Consider the following 19,629-nt stretch of genomic DNA (forward strand, 5'->3'; position numbering starts at 1 on the left):
CAAATTATGTACTTCAGGCTTCTCTCCTTCATTCATTTTCCTCCTTCTGCTACTGCACAAGGGCAATCACTGTTTAAAGCAAGCATTGCACTTCTAGTTGGTGTGGATGGCCTTCAGGCACTGACTTTGGAGGTGGGGAAGRTGTTTGCAATAGATTCTTCTGAGAACAGGTGATTACTCAGCCTCAGTGACCTTCACAAATGTCAGAAGTCTGGCAGGAAAGTGAAAGTCTCCAGGTGGTACGGCCAGCCTTTTTCCTTTCATGCTTCTTTAACCATGTGACCCCAAAAAAAAAAAAAAAAGAAAAGACAAAAGATGTGGGGGCAGATTTAGAGTACTAAGTGGGATGATGGTCTCCTCAGTCAGTCTTGGATGCTGAAGACTTAGACCTGGGCTTGGAAGACTGGACTGATAATGTGTGACAAATGGTTCCAGTTTTTTAGTGGGTGTTACTTGGAGCTCAATTCTACAGCCAGTGACTCAAGTGACACTTTGGATCAGTGAACCTTAGAAATCTAGATAAAAAAAAAAAAAAAAAAAAAAAAAAAAAAAAAAAAAAAAAAAAAAAAAAAAAAAAAAAAACAAAACACCAAATAATTTCAGATAGAGAGATTTCATTTTAATCTTGTTTTGGAAGTTTTGAGAAAGTACTGTCTTTTGACAGTGTAGCAGTCTTAGCAAAGCTGGTAAAAAGAGGAGGTTGAATTGTCCGTTTCTACATCTGCACTTATTTTGAAGGTAGTCATATTGCATACTTCCTTTCTGTGTTATAGATAAAAATGTGATTTCTTTGTCTTTCAGGAGCACTCCTCATCCATTAATCACTGTTCTTGAAAACAGACCTGATTGCTGGCCAGTTCTACTGCAGCAGATAACACTATTTTTCCATCAGTGTCCAGAGAGGTAAATGAATGAAAAATTTAAAAAAGCCTAGCAGATGTAGATACCTGAATCATATCAATGTTGCTGTTTTGTTGAAGGCAGCTGCAACAAGCAGTAAGAATTCTGTCCCTTGTGAAAGATACTTGTAAAATTTTATTACGCCATTTCAAGGTTTAAAATAATARTATAAATAATGACAATTAAATACTAGTGTAATCCATTCAAATCAATTTTATAGGTTTTCTTAACTATGAGGATAAATTTTTTATGGCTGTAGATTAGCTGGTGCAAAATTGATAGCACATTTGAWWTTTTTTTWAAAAAAAATAAGCGATTTGGCGTATTAGCTTTGTCAGAATGTTGACTGCTTAGCCAAAATAAATGTATACAATGCAGCTGTAACTCACCTATACAAAATAATGACAWGATGAAGGAAAAGTAGAGACTATTACATCTACATAAAGAATAAAGTCTTGAAAAACAATGTATACTTTTTAATGAAAAAAATAGAAAAAAATCAGTGGCACAGCCTTATTAAAAAGCAGCATTAAAATGAACAAATACCCAGCTGCCAACAATCTCAGCCTTTCTTCATGCTTACTACTAAGGAACTTGTCCAATAAAGCTTTAGTGTAAAATATMTGTTGGCATTCTGAAAGAAAACTGTTTTCAGTGATTTTACACCTACAAGTATGCTTTTCAGTAAAAAGTATCCCTTTTCTCCTGTTTTCTGTAAGACTAATAACAGACCAATAGTGCAGAGAAATTGCCTTCTCTGTTCTGTTGCTCTTTGTAAAGATRTAAGTTTATTGATCTCTTAAATTTCTGGTGGACTTAGATTACATGATCACCAGTAAGACTTTCAAGCAAAAGTGTAGTTTGCTTAATTTGATTGATCAGAGCATTTTTCAAATGCTGTTTGTTGTTTCACTCAGCTGGTAAGTCTGGGATTCACATAGAATCYCTTACAGATGTATAAATGATGGAATGAACTGTGGATTTTTTGCTGGTGGCTTCTTCTGAATTAAAATAGGTGCTTTTCTTGCTGAAAAGGAAAGTATGTGACACTCCTTTTGGTGCCCTTTGTTTAAGGTGGCTAAAGTGCTAGACTGAGAATATAGAATCATAGAATAATTTAGATTGGGAAAGGCCCTTCAGAACATTGAGTCCAGCCACTGGCCCAATGCTACCAAGTCCGGGACTAAATAGTGTCCCTAAGTGTGATGTAAGCCAGCTCCACACAGTTGGATGTAGACCTATTACTGAATTCTTTCTATAGTTTTGCATCAAGACTGAATCTTGTTTAAAACTGACTCTTGATTCCCTGTTAGTGTGCTGAAGGCTCTGCAGAGGGGTCTGGACAGGCTGGATCTGTGGGCTGAGGCCAGTGGTGTGAGGTTCAACAAGGTTCAACCCCAAATGCAGGATATTGCTCTTTGGTCACAACAATTGGCTGGAAAACTGCACCAGAAGAAAGATTTGAGGGTGCTGGTCAAAAGCAGCTGAACATGAGCCCACTGTGCCCAGGTGGCCAAGAAGGCCAATGCCATCCTGGCTTGGACCAGCAATAGTGTRGCCAGCAGAAGCAGGACACTGCCTCAGCACTGGTGAGGCTGCACTTCAAACTCTATATCCAGTTTTGGGCCCCTCATGAGAGGAAGGACATTGAGGTGCTGGGGTGTGTCCAGAGCAGGGCAATGGAGTTGGTGAAGGGTCTGAAGCACAAGTCTGATGAGGAGCATCTGAGGGAGCTGAGAGTGTTTAGCCTGAAGAAAAGGAGACTGAGGGCTGAGTTTGTTGCTTTCTACAGCTGCCTGAAAGGAGGTTATAGCCTGGTGGGTGTCATTCTCTTCTCCCAAGTAACAAGTGGTAGGGTGAAAATAAATAGGCTCAAGTTGCATCCAGGGAGGTTTAGATTGGCTCTTAAGAAAAATTTCATCATGGGCTTGTCAAACATTGCAACAGGCTGCTCGGGGAAATGGTGGAGTCATCATCCCTGGAAGAATTCAAAAGACCTGTAGACATGGCAGTCGAGGACATGGTTTAGCAGTGGGCATGGCAGTGCTGGTTGAAATTATGATTCTATGATTCTGTATTTGTTAATGTATTGACCATGAGCTTTATGTGATTGTTTTAATAATATCAAGGACAGCTTGTATTCTTAACATGGGCAAGCCAAAAGATTTGTTCTGTGATAATATTTTACTGGGAAGTCATGTTAGTTAAAACAGTTCCTAATTAATGTAATTATTTTAAGACCATTGTGCAAAAACTTGTAAGTAAAGGATAAGTAAAGGATCCTTAGGTAAGTAAAGGATCCTTTTCACTGAATTTATGTTTTATGTGTTTTAAAAGGTTATTTCTGAATAGTTTTGTCCATATACTTCTTCAGAAGTCTGGCACTTTAGTCTGTCATGACATTCAGCAAGGAAAGTCACTTTTTTAAACTGATGAGGAAAAAAGAGTAAAATTAAGRGTGTTATAGCGTGCAAGTCCATATTGAATAATATTCATGCTTAAATATTGAGTCTTTTCAAAATGGCATTTCGAAGTATGGTTACTGTATTGGTTCTCATGACAGTACTTCGTTGTAATAAATCCAAGGATTTTTGTGAGATTTAGTAAGGCCATTTTCAACACCTTTCTGTTAATTGGGTACTGGAAATTTTTGAGGTAATGTCACATTTGCTTGAGTTTCTTTGTTGTTAAGCTTTCTGTAGGAAGCAGTAACRGCAAACTTATTTCTTGAACTGCAGGGAAGAGCGTTCATGTATTGGCATAATGGCTTCATTTCTAAGATACCTGTATTGTGAACCATCCCAGTTAAGGGAATATGCTGAACTGCGAATGGGTTTACTTAAGATCTTGCTTCAGCCTCATGGGCCAAGGCACAAAGAAGCACCCTCCCTGCTGGAATGTGAGATTCTTCAACTTCTATGTGATTTGATTCCATACCTGCAGGTACAGTTGTTGCCTGACCCCTACCTTTTACAAATAGATGTTATCAAATCAGTGAAAGTATTATTAGTATTGTCTTTCAAGTATGCAAAAATAGCATTCTCTTCCTTCTTCTCTAGATCTGATTTGTTGATAGTACATAAATCTAACAAACTGTCTCCTTTTGGTAGAAAATAAAACTTTAATTGTTCAAATCTGATACATCGGGTAAGGTGGAAATTGAAATACATTTACCATAATTATTTGCATCTAGCTGACTCAGTAAACATACAGTAAACTTAGAAAAGGACTAATGAGAAAATTTTGTTAAATGGTGAAGTATTTGTCGAAACCATACAATTTTAGCTTTAAATGGATAATATTAAAATCAACTATAKGAGAAGCATGATTTAAGTACTTCTGGATACTCCTTTCTCACTCTTTGTRGCAGAGGGATTAGGAGGTCTGAAGACAAAATTTTCATTCTGAAATATACTGAAGGCTTTGAATGTTTTTATAAGTTGCACAGTGATACATGATAGGAGCTAGGGATTTAATATTTGTCTCCTTTGGTKAGGGGCTAGTATTTAACAAATCTGCTTTTCCTTATGCTTTATTTTGATACCGGTTAAGCTCTTTTGTACCTATCTATCTTTCTCTTCTTGGTATTAGTGMAACGTCTTCAATTTCAGACTATCARCCAAACATGAGGTGCTTTGGCCTTATTGCCATGGAGAGAGGCTTCATTAATATGAATAATGTAAAGCTAAATAGGCTTGTTATAAGGATATTCAACAGCATTTTACTTCTATGGCATGTTACTAGAAAAGTCTTCTTTGTACTCACAGCTAATTTTCACAAACTGTTGGAAAAACTAGAACCTGTGTTATACATGTTTATCTTTGTTCAGGTCTGTTCCTTGTGATGATGTGTACGTGATGACCTTTTCTGTTTGCAGAGGGTTTTCTGATTTTGTCTTATTTTACTTGAACTTCAAAAAAACATTGTTTCTTGAATGTATGACCAAGCTTCAGATTTGGTAACATTTAGCCATAGAAATAGCACTGAATGAAACTTACAAAATTAGTTGTGAACTTTTCTTTCCTTCATACATGTTCGCACCTCCTTTTTTTTAAACTGGAATCAGTTGCATATTTTCAAACTCACAATAATACTTGAAAATTTTTGTCTTGCCTGAGATACAACTTTCACAATGGAAGTTACTTCCTTCAGGAAGCCTTTTTGATGGACTGTTTTGTGATCTGTCAGTTCCTTCCTCTTCTTTCTCTGAACCTCAGGTTGTTCTTAGATTTCCTTTCAGCAYAGCCTAATTTAATCCTCCGTGTAATATAAATGCTGAAATGCTTCCCTATCATTTTGTCGATAGTGTCAACTAAGCTGTCAAAAGTACAGCTCTTCACCTGTAGACTTTTCTGCTGATAAATTCAGTGAGATTAGGTTTCTTATTAGAGCAGACTATATATAGAACAAAAAGGGAATAAAAATCAGCTTAATGATGACGTGATGCTTAATGCTGGCTCCAGAGTTTGAATTGGAACAGTGTGTTTGTCTGGAAGCAGAATTTTCAAGAACAGAAACATTGTCATCCAACACATGGAGCCTTTGAGACAACCTGCTTCTTGAAATGGCTTTAACTGGCTTTTAAATATGGCAATGATGYTTTTGGGTGTCACAGTTCAGCTTTCAGTTTTTGTGGTAGTAAGATTGCATGGTGTTCTAGAAGGGAATGACACCACTGTCTTTTTTTTTTGAGACATATGTTAAAATCTTGCTTACGTTACAAAGGAAATATTGTAGAGCCAGATGTTTCTGTTATGAGAGTACTTACCTGCTTAATGAAATCCCCACACACTTTTTTGTGTTGTTATAGGAACCCCAAGTGCTGAATTAATTGCTATTGCGTTTAAATAAAAGGATTTTTCTCATCAGCAACCAAGAAATGTTTTAATTCTTTCATGTGTTTCTTATTTTATTTCAAAATATCAAATAGCAGTTTTTGGGTTTTTTTCAGGGAAGTTGGATAAGACATTCCTGGCGTTAGTTTATAAAGGTGTTTCTGCAAATAGTACTAAATATTTGAAATAGAAACATAGCAGAGCTAATAGAACTAATTCTAAATTCTGTGTAGATAGGGAAGTGCAATTAAATCATCATGYGTTTTGACTTTATTTTAACTACCTGTTTGCAGCTTAAGGACTTACTGCAAGTTACAGAGGCCTTGTTTTTCATGCAAGAGCTGTTCCTCAGCCTACTACGCTACCCTGTATTTTGGAAAGTTCAGTTATCCCAACTTAGTCTGCAACTGTTATGCTTCTGTGAAGTGTGTTTAAATGTAACAGGAGAATGCTCATCTGTGATCTCCTTAATAGAGGACAACTTTGAGCTCTTAAAGGAGGTAAGAGTATATGGGAAAAACATAAAATAATTTTATTAAACTTAAAGAATGTAATGTTTGAGAYAGTAGAGACACTTATACATGACATTCACTGTAGGTGACCAGTGTTGTGTCAAAAGTTTCTAATTTTTTTTCTTGATTGAATACCTTCAGAGGGTAAAAACTTGACTGGTTCTGTATGTATCAGTTAATCTCTTAGTATGGAATTTGTTTAAAGTAAGTAACAACAGTTTGAATGAAGCTACAAATTAACATGTTCTAGTTACTTAGTTAAAATACTGTTTCACGCTGTTATATTCTTCATTGCTTTGTCTCTGCATGTGCACTCAGTATGGTTCATGAAGGTATTCTTTGAAAGTTTCGGTAATTTCCTGTTTGTTCGGTTCAATGGCACTGGGAAACAAAGGAGACTTTGAACTTTTTCTTTTTTTTCTTGTAGGTATTTCCAGTGGACCAATGTATAATTGGGCTAGCACTTCTGCTGCTGCAGTCTCCAGAAAGTCAGCAAAAGTCTATCTTGAGTCTAGGTAAAGCTCTTTTTATGAAAGTGGAATCCACACTCCTAAAGTTGTCATTGTTTCTTCATGTTTATGAAGAAAACACTGCATTCTCCTGGAGTTGTATTAGGTGGTGAAATGGGATTTCTTCATAAGCAGAATTTTCCCTGAATTTAAAAAGTAATGGAAAAGTACATTTTCCCCTACCTTGACTGTTTCCATTGATGCTACATTTTAAGCTCCCTGCTATCTTAGAATTTATCTGTTTCATTTTTGAGCCTACAGGATATTCTCAGCTGATGTTCATTATCCTGAATGGTTTGTTATTACAAGTATTGAGAACAGGCCTGATAATCATGGCATTTAGCACATTTAGCTGTGCTTTTGATTTAGCAGTTTTGATTAGTGCAGTTATTCCAGTGAAAACAAAGGTCTGTGCTACATTCCATTTTTGTATTTTTTGATGCCATCAGACACTTCGCTATAAACAACAGGAATGTGTGGATCTCTAAATGAAAAATCACAAAAAATTCTTTTGCCCTTTATATACATGCACACCAAATCTAGGGACCTTTGCTTTGCTCAATTGAATGTTTCCTACAAATGTCTGTGGTAYAAATTTCCTAGAAGTGTGTAAAGGTACAAATGTGCTTTTCTTTTTTTCACCACCTTACCTTTGTTTTTTCTCAACTTGTCTTAAATAGCCTACAAGCTTCTTTCATATTCAGAAACTCAGGATATTTCAGCCACAGCCCTTATTTTGGTGATGCCTGTGCTACAGATCTTATCTTCTAAAACWGTTGGAGACTGCCTATCAAGGGATGTTTCTGAAACTACCAGGCAACAGCTGGCTGTAAATCTTTTGGGAATATTAAAGGAAGAAGGTGTGAAGGATAAACAGGAATTGGTAAAGTTATGAGCTTTCTTTCTTTTTTTGGGGGGCAGGTAGGGGAGGCCCCTAACAATTTTTCTGCATTAAGACTATCTGCTTTAAAAAGACTCTGCATGTGTGAGCTTCTTGTGTGATACATTCTGTAGGAACGCTTGAAAATATATACAGTCCATAAAATTAGACTACTGCTGAAGTGAAAGTTCGTTTCATGGATACTGTTTCATTTAGCAAGTGAGATTGTTTTGCTTKAAGAGCCTATGTAGATTGAAGAATTCACCTCCATTATTAAGCAAGTAATAGGACTTAGTAGAGATCAACGTTTTATATATTTATTCTGTTTCTTTCAGACTTGCTTATTCCCCTCATCTCTTTTTCCTTACTACTGTATGTGATTCTTTCTCCCTTGGCTGAAGAGAGTTGCAGAGCATCTGACTGTCAGCAAACTTTGGCTGATTAATCTGAATGTTTTCATATGTTCTGTTGGGGGTTTTGGGGTTTTAATTTTTTACTTATGCCCCACTTCTCCGCCATCTGTCCCTTTATCCCCAGTGTTCCAAGAACAGGTGACTGCAAATCTCTTYGATCAAGATGTGCCTAGCACTGAGGTAGCTAAACTCCCTTTCTGCTTTACACCCCTGTTTTGTGTAGGGAGCGTGTGATGTGACCAGTTGGAGACAGATAGAGTTCCAGTTCTGAGTTTTGCCATGTCTCCCTGTCCTGGAATCCCCCACCTACTTCATCTTCTGTTTCACCAGATCTAAAATGGCAATCCCATTTGTATTGCTAATAAAAAATAACTATTTTTAAGTTCACAAAAGTATACAGTTATTAGTCTGCTCTGAAAGAACAGATGGTGGGATGGCTTTAAGTATAGCTCRCTTTCTTCTAATGGGACTTACTGGGTGCCAGCCTGTACAGGTGGTTTGTTTCAGTGAGATGTCTTTGAAGCATGTCATTCTTCTATGCTATGTGTCACTCGCCGATGTTTTGTTTTCTGTTGTTTTAGAAACTATTTTAATGTCTTACAAGATACTGTATTACTGTACAAGAAGATTACAATGCATTGTGCTACACCAGCTTCCTGTAACAGAGCTTGGTTGTGCTAAATCTGGGACTCTCTTTGCTTCGGAAAATCATATGAAAGTTTTTTTGTTAAGTACTCTAATAATTTTTGATTACCTACTTTTTCTGTTAGCCGTGTTACACTGAAAAGGGTTGTCTTTGTTTAGAATTCTCTAACAGTCTCTTCACTAGTGTCTCACTGATCCTTGCAGAGTTCTTAGCAAGCAGCATGGCAGATCTTTGATAATTCATGGTTTGCAATGTGAAAAGAGCGACAATAATTTTGCCTGATCATTCTTTGTAATAAGTATGCCAAWAACCTTTGGTTCTCAACTAGAAGATTTAAAAATGTTGATTCTCTTTAATGGTCCCATGATTACAGTCAATTTGTGTTGAAAAGATCAATGCTAAGAGAATAGCATCTTGATTGAATTATCCTTAGACTTCCTTCATACTGGAAGTGTGCAAGAAGAGAGGTAGAAAAAAGAAGGCAAATGCTGTGTCCACACTGAGCAAGCTTTGAGGAAGAGTATATAAGAGCAAACACAGTGAAGTCGTGGTATATTTTCACAGACTCACAGAACATTCCAGGCTGCAAGATAATCTGGTCTAGGCTTTCAACTGAAAGGGAGTCTAGATGAGATTATTTAGTATCCTGTCCAATTGCATGTTCAAAACCTCCAGTGACAGAGACTGYACCATGTGCCTAGAGAGGTTGTTCCAGTGAATAATTGTTTTCACTATCAAAAATGTCTTTCTTATGATGCTGTGCCTGACCCTCCTTCAGGTACCTTGTATTCATTGCCCTTTGTATTCTTCATGAGGCTCTTTGTGAAGAGAGAGCTTTTGTCCTCTTAGTAACTATCCTTCAAGGCCTGGAAAACAATCACCCCCCCCTTGAGCCTTCATTTCTGCAGGGTGAAAAGACCTGACTCATGGCACTCCTTTGGACTGTGTTCAGTCTATCCACATAGGTTTTGAAACTGTGTGGGCTGGAGCTGGGCACACGACTTCCTGTGCAGTCTGACAGGACAGGCGCTGATGAAGCGGGATGGTCACACCTCTCCCTGYTAGYAGTGTCCCCATGGATGCAGCTCAGGATCCACTTTCCCTCATTTGCTGCAGCAGTGCCCTGCTGAGCTGTTGTCTGTGAGTTGTCTGCCAGGGCCCCTGGGCTCCTCTTGGCAAGGCTGTTCCACAGCTCACGGGTYGTAGCCTGGCTGGACCCTTTGGTTGTGTGGTCCCAGGTGCAGGACTCTGCCCTTCTCTTTGTTGAGCTTTACACAGTTCCTGTGGCTCTCTTTCAGCCTGTCCAGGTCTGTGAAAGGCGGCTCTCCCTGCTGATGTGTCCATCTCAACACYCAGTTTAGTGACASAGCAAACGCGGTGAGAGTGCTTTCAGTGTCWTCATCCAGATCATTCATGGACATGTTACAACATGGAGCCCAGCACTGATCCTGGGGGAGCCCCATTTGTGACAGACTGCCAGCCTTAGTAAAACATACTGATCAGGAGGAAAGGAGCTATTGGGAACCTCTRTCTTGTCAGCATTATTAGTAACGTTTTTCTCTACCGTGTTTAGTAATGGGTCTGTGTGTTCCCTGGGCTTCTGCTTTACTGCTTGTGTATCTGATCAGCTGTTGCTTCTTCTTGATATCTCTGGCTGATTACAGTTCCAGCTGAGCCCTTAYCTTTATGTGTGCAACTCTCCAAGGCCTAGAAAGGGTCTTGTAGTCCCCCGTGGGTATTTAGCCACCTTTCCATTAAGGGTATGCTTTTTTTATCTTTTAGCAGCACTTAAAAGTCACATGTTCTTCAATGGATTTTTTTTTTTTTGCATTGGTAGTAGTAGGGGGTTGTTACACCTTCAATGCCAGGTTCAATGCAAGGTTAGGAKGGGGCTAGGCCTTCATGTATGCTTTGCCTTCATGTATTGAGAGATTTTATATATAATGTGTATATGTATATGTGTGTGTATGTACGAGTGTGTATTTGTGTATATATCTGTGTATATATATCTTTATATATCTATAGATGTATATATATCTTTGTGTTGACATTTTATACCTAACCCGCTTGAATGKAGTGCAGCAATAAAATAAAATGGTGATCATAGCTTGTTTTCATGCAGATGATATAGAGGGAGAAGGGAGTGAATACAATTACATAGCAAAATCTTTTGGGATGTTATGTGGAATGGGAAATATCAATATAATATTTCAGGCTCTACCGGTTTTAGCCAAGTTTTTCCCAAGCACTTAAAAAAATGCAAAAACAAAATTACAGCAACAACACCACAAGCACGAAAAATCCCTGCAAACATGCATTACCCCCCAAAAGAAAACCCCCAATAACTGAAAACCTTTCAGAGTCTGATCTTGATTTAAAGACCTGTTTTCTTCTATGGGCAGGCAGCTAAACAATAAGTGGATCCTGAAGCCTTATTAGCTCCCTGTATGTTGTTGGATAAAGTTTAATTATATTTTTTAATAAATGGCAGTATCACAGCTACATCCAGAAGAGATTTTTGCCAGCCCGAASAGATAGCACTTTAGGTTGCTGGATTTTTCGCATACAGTAGTTTTAATGTGTAAATAATGGAAAGTAATTTTAAAGTTATTTTTAAAAGGTAATTTAAAATACAGGGACATTCTACTTTCCATTAGCTAAAATAAATGCACATTGAATTAAACAATGTTATTAAAATTAAATTCTGCAGTTTCAGTTAGAACAGCTTTTGCCACTCAAAGTCTCTTTTTCCTTGACTATTTAAAGCTGAGTGGACCTGAACCCTTTGGAGTCTGAATTCTATTTTTAGTGTTCATTTTTAGTGTTTCAWCTTCTCAAGTACTTTATTGACCTGATCTTTATATGAATGTTTTTCACCTGACTACTGCCTGCTAACTACTGTCCTGATAATGGAAAGGTATTTTCTAAGGAAGGAAAGAGATGTGTCTTGGATTAAACTTTCCTGTTTTAATGAAAATTTTTGAACTTTATTTACAGGAACTTAAAATATATATCTGTCATGTATATAAAAATCTGACTTAAGAGGATTTCTCTGTTGTATTTTATGACTTTCCTGCTGCTAAATGGTATCTTCCATGACTGTAACTATTATGAGAAAGGTTATGTATCTGTAAGAAGTATATGTAGGAGTAGAGGAAGATGTTGGATAATGCTTTATTTTGTACTCTACAGTGCTTAGTACAAATGCCAGAGGTTACTGTGGCGTGTTAACTTCCTATGTCGGTAACTAAAAGATCTTGTTCCAGCTGGTACTTCCTTATTTGTTTGTGTTAGGGATTAGTATGTACTAGCTGATATCTTAGTTTTGAGAACAACGGTTTGTGTGTCAGAGTAAAGCATGATAAGAGAAGTACATTATGACTTGATGAAGTATTTGAGGTACTCTGAAGGAGAAAAGTTTAATCAGAGGATCTGGAACCATATCCAAACAAGCCCATGTTGGAAATAGTTAGTATATATGCATGTATTCAGAAATCTGATGAATATGCATTAGTTTCAGGAAGCTAACCCAATATGTTAGGTTAGTGAGCATGAATGCTTGAGGGAGAATTCCCCATGCGTCCAGCGATGCTTATAAAGTAATGTCAGCTTTCTAACCTAACAAATTGGATGGAGAGATTGCTTTCCTGTTTTCAGTGACACAACTGCAGAACATTTKGTTCTGAGAAGCAAAGCAGCTGAACAAAAAAATGTAAACTTAGTTGAACTTACACTGTGGTATTAAGTACTACTAAAAGTTAAAACAGCTTTCTAAAAATAATCTCGGATGATATTTAAAATTCTGTGTTTATCCTGTCATTGTCAGAAATATATATTTTTAACATACTCCAGAATTACTATGTCCATTCTAGTGAGGAAGTGGCTGTAGTTACGAGCAAGAACAGGAGTGATTGGTGTCAGATAAAATGGGAACTCCTGTGCCGGGAATTATCAACCCATTAAAACATCCATAATGCAAGAATACTTATAAAAGATTTCAAAGAAATATATCACAATTTATTATTTATATTTATTGCATTGGGAACATAAAAATGTTTTGGATTTTATATTATTCTTTCATGGTGTCTTATTTGTTTGATCAAGACTTTTATTTGTTTCACTTGTTTGCAGGTGTCCTGCAAACTCCYTTTCCCCATAACCAGCTCTTACAGTTCATTGTATACAACTTGGAAGATCATGGAACTCATGAAAGAGAAGTCTGCAGTTACTAAATGGTTATCTTCAGTGAAGTCACTGCTACCTGTTAGCACTCAAGTCCCTRCCCATGTTTTTCTTTTGTTGGCTTATCTCCTGATCCAAGAAAATGGAGATGGTCTTCGTGATGTACTCCAGGCTACTACAGAAATAGCCAAGGCTGATTGTTCTCAGGTAAAGAGACTTATTTTTAGTGATTTGGGATTCTTTTTCAGAAGCTGGGTTGGATTTTGCAGCCTGAGAGGGGCAAAGCTGCCACAGCTTCATGAGCCTAGGTCCGACTGTGGAAAGGCTGTACCTGCATTTGCAATATGTACAATATGGATCTGTCCAGCAAYAGTGCATAGATGGTCATTGTGTTGAAAATGTGCCCTCTGGACCSCAGCCTCACCAGCCACTGGCAATTGGACACCGCAGTTACTGATGTAGACTGCCCTTCATCCTGCACAGACATAATAGGTCTCTATTTTGGAACATTTTGGTTGTTTAGGCTTCGGAAGGAGCCTGGCTTATTTGTTGATACTGTCCAAGAAGCTTGAAAATACAACATGAGGAAGCTGAAAAGGGTCTACCAGATAATTTCTAAGTTCCGGTGACCTTATGAATTATTCTCTATGTTCTTTTGTGGTTACTGGAAGACTGTCAAGCCCCTTGTGACATCTTTATTCTTGCTTCTTAGAAGTATATGCATAGTCTTTGTCTGCTTCAGTACTGAATGCAAGCTGGAATTACACACGATGCTTAAACTTAYGTGCATAATCTGGAAAGATAATGTTGGTTATCTGGAAGCAGTAATGTAATGCAGAAGGCACTGTACAGAAACAACCATAACTTATTTGTAAAGTAGGGAAGAGACAAGGGTTGATTCAGCTTTCATTTATGCCATAAAGACAGGATTTATTTTCTTTGGACAGCACAAGAGTTTAAAAAAGTTGTGATTTTGACTGTATTATTTAGGTATGTGGTTGAAAACTGGTAGCAYAAAAATCTTACCTCCAGGAAAAAAAGAATTCTTTAATAAGCAGACAGGTTAGAAGTAGAATGGTTCTGCTGGAAAATAACACTTTTTATCTATTACATGCCATTTAGACTGGTTGATGAAAGGATGGGTGTGAGCTATTCAATAAAAARGGAAAAAATGAAAAACTTAGAGGTACTGAACACTGTGATCTGACTATGACAATGTGATTCTAAGCCAGCAGTCAGAAATGAGTCTTCCAGATTCCAGATATATTTCCTCTTGTAACTGAGGAAGGATTTTGAGGGAAGACACAAAGCTTAAGGAAAATTATAGATACCTTGTTGATATTTTTTTTTCAAAGTAGTTATTAAAACTTCAATTTCTCATTTAACTATGAAGTACCTGGCCATGTTTAAAGGTCAGGAGTAAGAAAAATTAATTGCACTTCTGTGTAAAAGCAAAGTTGAGCTGATGCGGAAACACTTGGGTATCTCTTTTTTAACTTAGTTTTTTCTTGAGAATGTTTTTCTAAGTCAGCTTTCAAAACTGTTATGAATGGTACACCTCAACTATGAGTAGTTTGACATGTCCACTAAATAGTTTGTAACTAGGGATCCAAGTCCTGGACTTTCAGAATTAATTAATTATTCTCTAGGAAGAGGGTAGATAAGACATATGTCTGCCCAATATTGTGGGAACGTTTCTTTGACTTCCAATCAAAACTGCTGCAAGTAAGGCAGTTTTCTCCTTGTGCCTAGCTGGCTCTGTAAAAATTGCCAAGGTATCCAGGTCTTTTAGAGTGGGTTTATGTTTTTGTAGACTGTCTATAACTTGTTTTGTTGCATTACATCTTTGAGTTTATGATGAACTGGTGGCATGTTACAGGAAGGGGAAAGGAATAATGCTTTTTTAGTAATTATTTGATACAGTTCAAAACGCAGTTTAACATCATACAAGAAAAGCAATAGCTTATTGAAAAAAAGCTACTGAAGTCATATGGTATCTGAGCAGAATGGACTGAAGTCTGACTGCAGGGAATGACTATTGTGAATTTCATTGGATTAATCTCAAATAGCTCCACTGACTTTAAATGAACTGGTTCAGGGACAAATCGAAGTGCAAGTCAGCAGAATTGCAGAAGCTTTAGACAGATAGGGAGGATGATTTAACCTGAATTAGTTCATTTGTCGCATTATGTGAGTGGGTTTTCCTACTTTGTTCTTATTTTAAGACAAAGCTTTTTTTTTCACCCATACAGTAATTAAGATTCATGGACACATCCTGTTGAGCTAACTAAGGTGCTCAGACTACTTTAGAGCTAAGAAATCTTTCAGGCTGATGAAAAAGTCTTCCCTGACATGGGGAAGCATGGTGCTCATGTCAAAAGGCAATGAGAACATAAGTTCAGACTTCATCATATTTTTTGTTTCCCGAGTGATCAGCAGAAGTATATGTGAATTAGAAACCTTTGTTTAAAATATGGAAGTCAAACCCTGATTTGTTGATACATTCTTACTRTCTCACATTTTGTCAGCCAATAAAGCCTGTAGATAGAGAGCTTTTAGTTTAAGTCACTGTGTGCTTTAAAATACTTTTCTGCAAAGTATGTAACATAGTCAGGTATCTTTTTAACAGTATCACATAAAGCAATCAGTATAATTTGTAACACAGCAGATGTTCTGCAGAGTAGTATTTGAAAATTTGGTGTGGGAAGAAGAGTGTGCTGCATTGGGATGATGTCTCTGTTCTCAATCCTCAGTTAAGTGCAACCAAGGACACTGTATTCTCCAGTTAGCAATATCTGATTCATTTCTGTATTTTAAATGGCATATTTTACTCCAAAAGATTTTAATGCTTTGAAACTTGAACTTATTGTCTGGCCCATTTGAACTTGACGTCACCTGGCATCTGTCTTGTCTCTGACAAGTTATTTTAGTTCCGAGTCTGCTTAATGGCTCTACTGAGATTATTACGGTGTGGCACTTCACTGAAAGATTATCACATTGTTTCTTGTAGGCTCAGTGGTCTGGCATAATTCCTCAGGCAGGAGGAATTATCTTAGACTTGTCTCATATTTCTTTTGAAATAGTAGTATGGAGAGAGAAAGCATTGAAGCTCCTGGATGGAGAAAGTAACTGATTACTTTAATAAATTCAGTTGGCAGTGTGATGGCAACCAGCACTAAGATACTGGTGGGAGAGTTATACTTCGGGAATTGTCCTGTTTGGTTCTGTGTTTTATTCAATTCCACATAAATAAACGGTGCTTTATAAAGATGGTGAAAGTAAGTGCTTGGGATGTAAGTTAAGAAAGTGAAAAACTCATCACAACAAATTTGTTAGTCATTTTGAGTGTTCAGTTCCTTAGGGAACTTTCTCAAGGGTGCAGTAGAAGGTGGTGTACAGCACCAATTAGAAGGCTGTTCTGAAGAAGAAGAAAGTTAGAGGACAGGTATGGCAAGAAGAGAACAAAAAGTGGCTGTTAAGCTGAAGCTTATTTTTAATAAGCTAATTAGTACACTCACATCTGTATAAACTTGAATCTGTTCCTTGGTGCTAGCAGCACTTAAACACTCCTTTCGAAGCCAGATATTTGTTGCAGGCTTAACCGGTATATTCTGAATTCTTTGAATGTTTGGATAATGTCCAAATCAAAGTAAATTTRGGCCAGAAGACTTCAGCACTTAATGTTGCAGAAGTTAAATTAAATATCCAAAGGGCAAAATTARGAAGTGTCCACTTTGGAGCCAAACCTGTACTCCAGCAGAATATATAAAAATCCTGAGCTGTCATGGTGAAGGTCATACCATAAAAATAATTGTGTRATTTTTTTTGTTGTTTTTGGTTTTTAAGTGATCGGGATAGTCAGGAATTCTGCTGCTGATGAAATTCTGTTACTTTTTCATTCACAGAGAGTCACAGTGGTTGTAGTTGTGGATATTGAGTTGAAAGGCCACAGCCTTTTCTTCTTTTGCCATGCAGAATCTGAGTTGAAGAACGGTGTTTCAAAACAAAAGAGTCAGAAAGGGAGAGCATGCATTGAGAATGCTATCCTCATTGCTTTCATGTTTATGCCAATTTCACAGAGTTCACTAAGAGTAGCTCAATCATTTAGTTGATTTTCACACTAAATGTTGTTTTTATAAGGAGTCTTTTGTTTCTGAAGTACACTGATGAGCACTTAAAAAACATTGCTAGGTTTAAAAATTCTTACCATAGTCGATCTTGCAGAGATTRTTTTAGTTATGCTTTATTTTTGATTTGTTTTTTTTTTTCCTTACCCTCTCTGAAGAGAGGTTTCAGAGTATTTCTGCACAGGTTCTGCTTTCCCCACTGAGTTAAAGCCTTTTTATGATGCAAGATTATTGGTCATATTAGATATGTTTTTAGCTGAGGCATTTTGAAGTAGTCATTCTGGACTTTAACTATGGAAGAAAGTCCAGAAATATTTTTAAAGGCTGTGGAATGAAGAGTAGTACATGGGCTGGTAGACTTTCTGAAGTCAAATTGCTGCAGAGGCTGCAGTGACACGTGCTGTTCMTGAAAGACTTGATACAGACCTTCTAATTGGATGAATTGTCTTGTGCAGAAATTGTTATTACACTCTGTGAAACCCTTGCTATGCTGCAAAGGGAAGAAATTAAATAGTCTGACTGAGGTCACTGGTGAGTAAGATCTATTACTGTTATTCGAGGATTATGACTCTGTAGAGAACTTGCACTCTTTTATGGTCTTGCAACTTGTAGAATGAACTTTTACTATACTATTTTGGTATAGTAAAGGTAAATGACACCTTCTGGRAAATTAATTTGAAAATGTGTTATTTTTTATTCTTTGGGTTTTGGAAGTGTATTAAAATCCACAAATGAAAAAATACATTTTTATATGTGTAGAAAACATGTTTAAGGATATGTTGAACTGGATTTGACKTGTTCAGGTGGTGCCTGATCCTTTTGTCTGTTTGTTTGATTATGTAAACTGTAGTGAGTAGGTGAAGACATACAGTCATGTCATAGTCAGAGCTTGTGGACAGAGACTTTTCATTATTGTAATTTATTGATTAGGATCCTGCTAGAGTACATGCAATTTAAAAAAAAAAAAGGAAGACTCATCAATTTTGCAAAAATGTGGAAAAAATTTGGTTTATAAAGGGATGTATTCTATTTAAGAATGTCAAGTACTATTTGGAAAATGGGAAAAGTATTGTATTATAATTAATTCATTAGGTGACAAATGCAGATTCCAGAACTTAGTTTAAGTTTGTGGAAGCACAAGTTTGGATTGCTGAACTGTAAAAACAGTGATGTCTTGTAGAACAAACAGTTTTTTGTTTTTTGAACTGTGATTTGGAGATGGAACAGAGTCAAGTGGGCAAAATCCCAGATCACTTGAATTATTCATTATTAATCTTTCTGTGAACTGAAGCAGATCTTTTTGCAATGAAAAATGTTATCAGTTGCTCATGTAAAAGTGCAACAACATTGTAACAGGATTTTCCATTAWTTTTTTTAACCAATATCTGTATAAACCACTCATATGTATGTATATATAACATGTATATCTGTGTGTCTGTGTGTGTTTGTGTAAGTAGTCATAAAATCAAGTTGGAAAAAAAATGAGGCCATCATAAGTAGATTTAAGATTAGATTTAATCACATAGTGATAAGAAAGTGCACAAGAAAAAGCTGTAGGAGCTGCAGGTGTGAAAATACTGAAAATCTGATCAAAAAGAGAATGAAGATAAATAAGTTTCTCTTCCTATATTGTCTTTTTAGCGGTAGCTCTCTTTAAGTTTTGTACCATATAGGAAAAAAAGTAATAAATTATATTCTATTATATGATAGGTTTGTCATATATACAGGCAGAAAAAAATTATAATGAAAGGTATTTCTTTCTGTTTGGACAAGTTCATTGTCTTTTGTAAGGTATCATGTTGGCAAATTTGATAAATTCTAATTTATTTCCTGCATTTGTTCTATTTTAGGTCCCAAATCTAATCCCAGTTCTGATATTTAAATTGGGAAGACCTTTGGAGCCTGCACTTTACAGGGATATATTGTATACATTGCCTACCCTTGGWGTACATAAGGTCAGAATGAAAAGTTTTTAGTAAAACAGAAACTTTTTCAATAAATGTAATTTATTTATTAAAAAATATTTAGACTAAGCGATGAATAGATTGATTAACTGATTTTTAAGTTACTGCATTACTTTATAATATTTTGAATGGGATATGAAATTTGGTTTTAAGTGAAATACACATACTTTACTGTCTACACTGTATGATCATTATATATGTCATGAGGGGGTGCTCTTGGACTTGTTACATGTTGAAGTTTTTTGGAAAATAACTTTGTGTTTATTTTTGATATTGCAGCTATAATAGTTATTTCCTGATTGCACTTGGTTGTAAAATAATGATTTGTAAATTAGCCTTTGTCTTTAGACATATAAAATAACAATGACACTTGGTTAAAAATTTCTTTCAGGTTTGTGTATCTCAGATCCTGCGTGCCATACACATGCTGGGGAGCACACCAAAGCTCAGAGCAACTGCCTCGCGGCTGATGACATCACTGTGGGAAAGACAGGTTAGAAAATTCTTACAGTGTCACTATAATAAGTCCAGTTGGAAAACTTTAACCAAGGAAGGAAATAATTTTGGAGCATTGCTTCTACTAGTATGTCATTATCAGCACTATAAAGTAAATGGTGTAAATGGTGTAAACACTGATCCTGTTCTAGTGGAATATTTCAAT

At 36.6% G+C, this 19,629-nt stretch overlaps 1 protein-coding gene across 2 annotated transcripts in view; it reads left to right on the forward strand.

Moving 5' to 3' along the window:
• FOCAD (focadhesin) overlaps window positions 1-19,629 on the forward strand; it is an 88,863-nt gene that overhangs the window by 18,376 nt on the left and 50,858 nt on the right. For both annotated transcript variants that reach the window (XM_057365539.1, XM_057365542.1), the window contains 8 exons: window positions 802-903; window positions 3,639-3,843; window positions 6,029-6,235; window positions 6,675-6,762; window positions 7,437-7,639; window positions 12,827-13,084; window positions 18,855-18,959; window positions 19,360-19,461. In XM_057365539.1, the coding sequence (XP_057221522.1) occupies window positions 802-903; window positions 3,639-3,843; window positions 6,029-6,235; window positions 6,675-6,762; window positions 7,437-7,639; window positions 12,827-13,084; window positions 18,855-18,959; window positions 19,360-19,461 (1,270 nt within the window). The remainder of the gene's footprint in view (window positions 1-801; window positions 904-3,638; window positions 3,844-6,028; window positions 6,236-6,674; window positions 6,763-7,436; window positions 7,640-12,826; window positions 13,085-18,854; window positions 18,960-19,359; window positions 19,462-19,629) is intronic.

This window comes from Malurus melanocephalus, unplaced genomic scaffold (assembly GCF_030028575.1).
Source record: "Malurus melanocephalus ecotype Western Australia unplaced genomic scaffold, MMel_1.1 scaffold_54, whole genome shotgun sequence".
Classification (NCBI taxonomy): Eukaryota; Metazoa; Chordata; class Aves; order Passeriformes; family Maluridae; genus Malurus; species Malurus melanocephalus.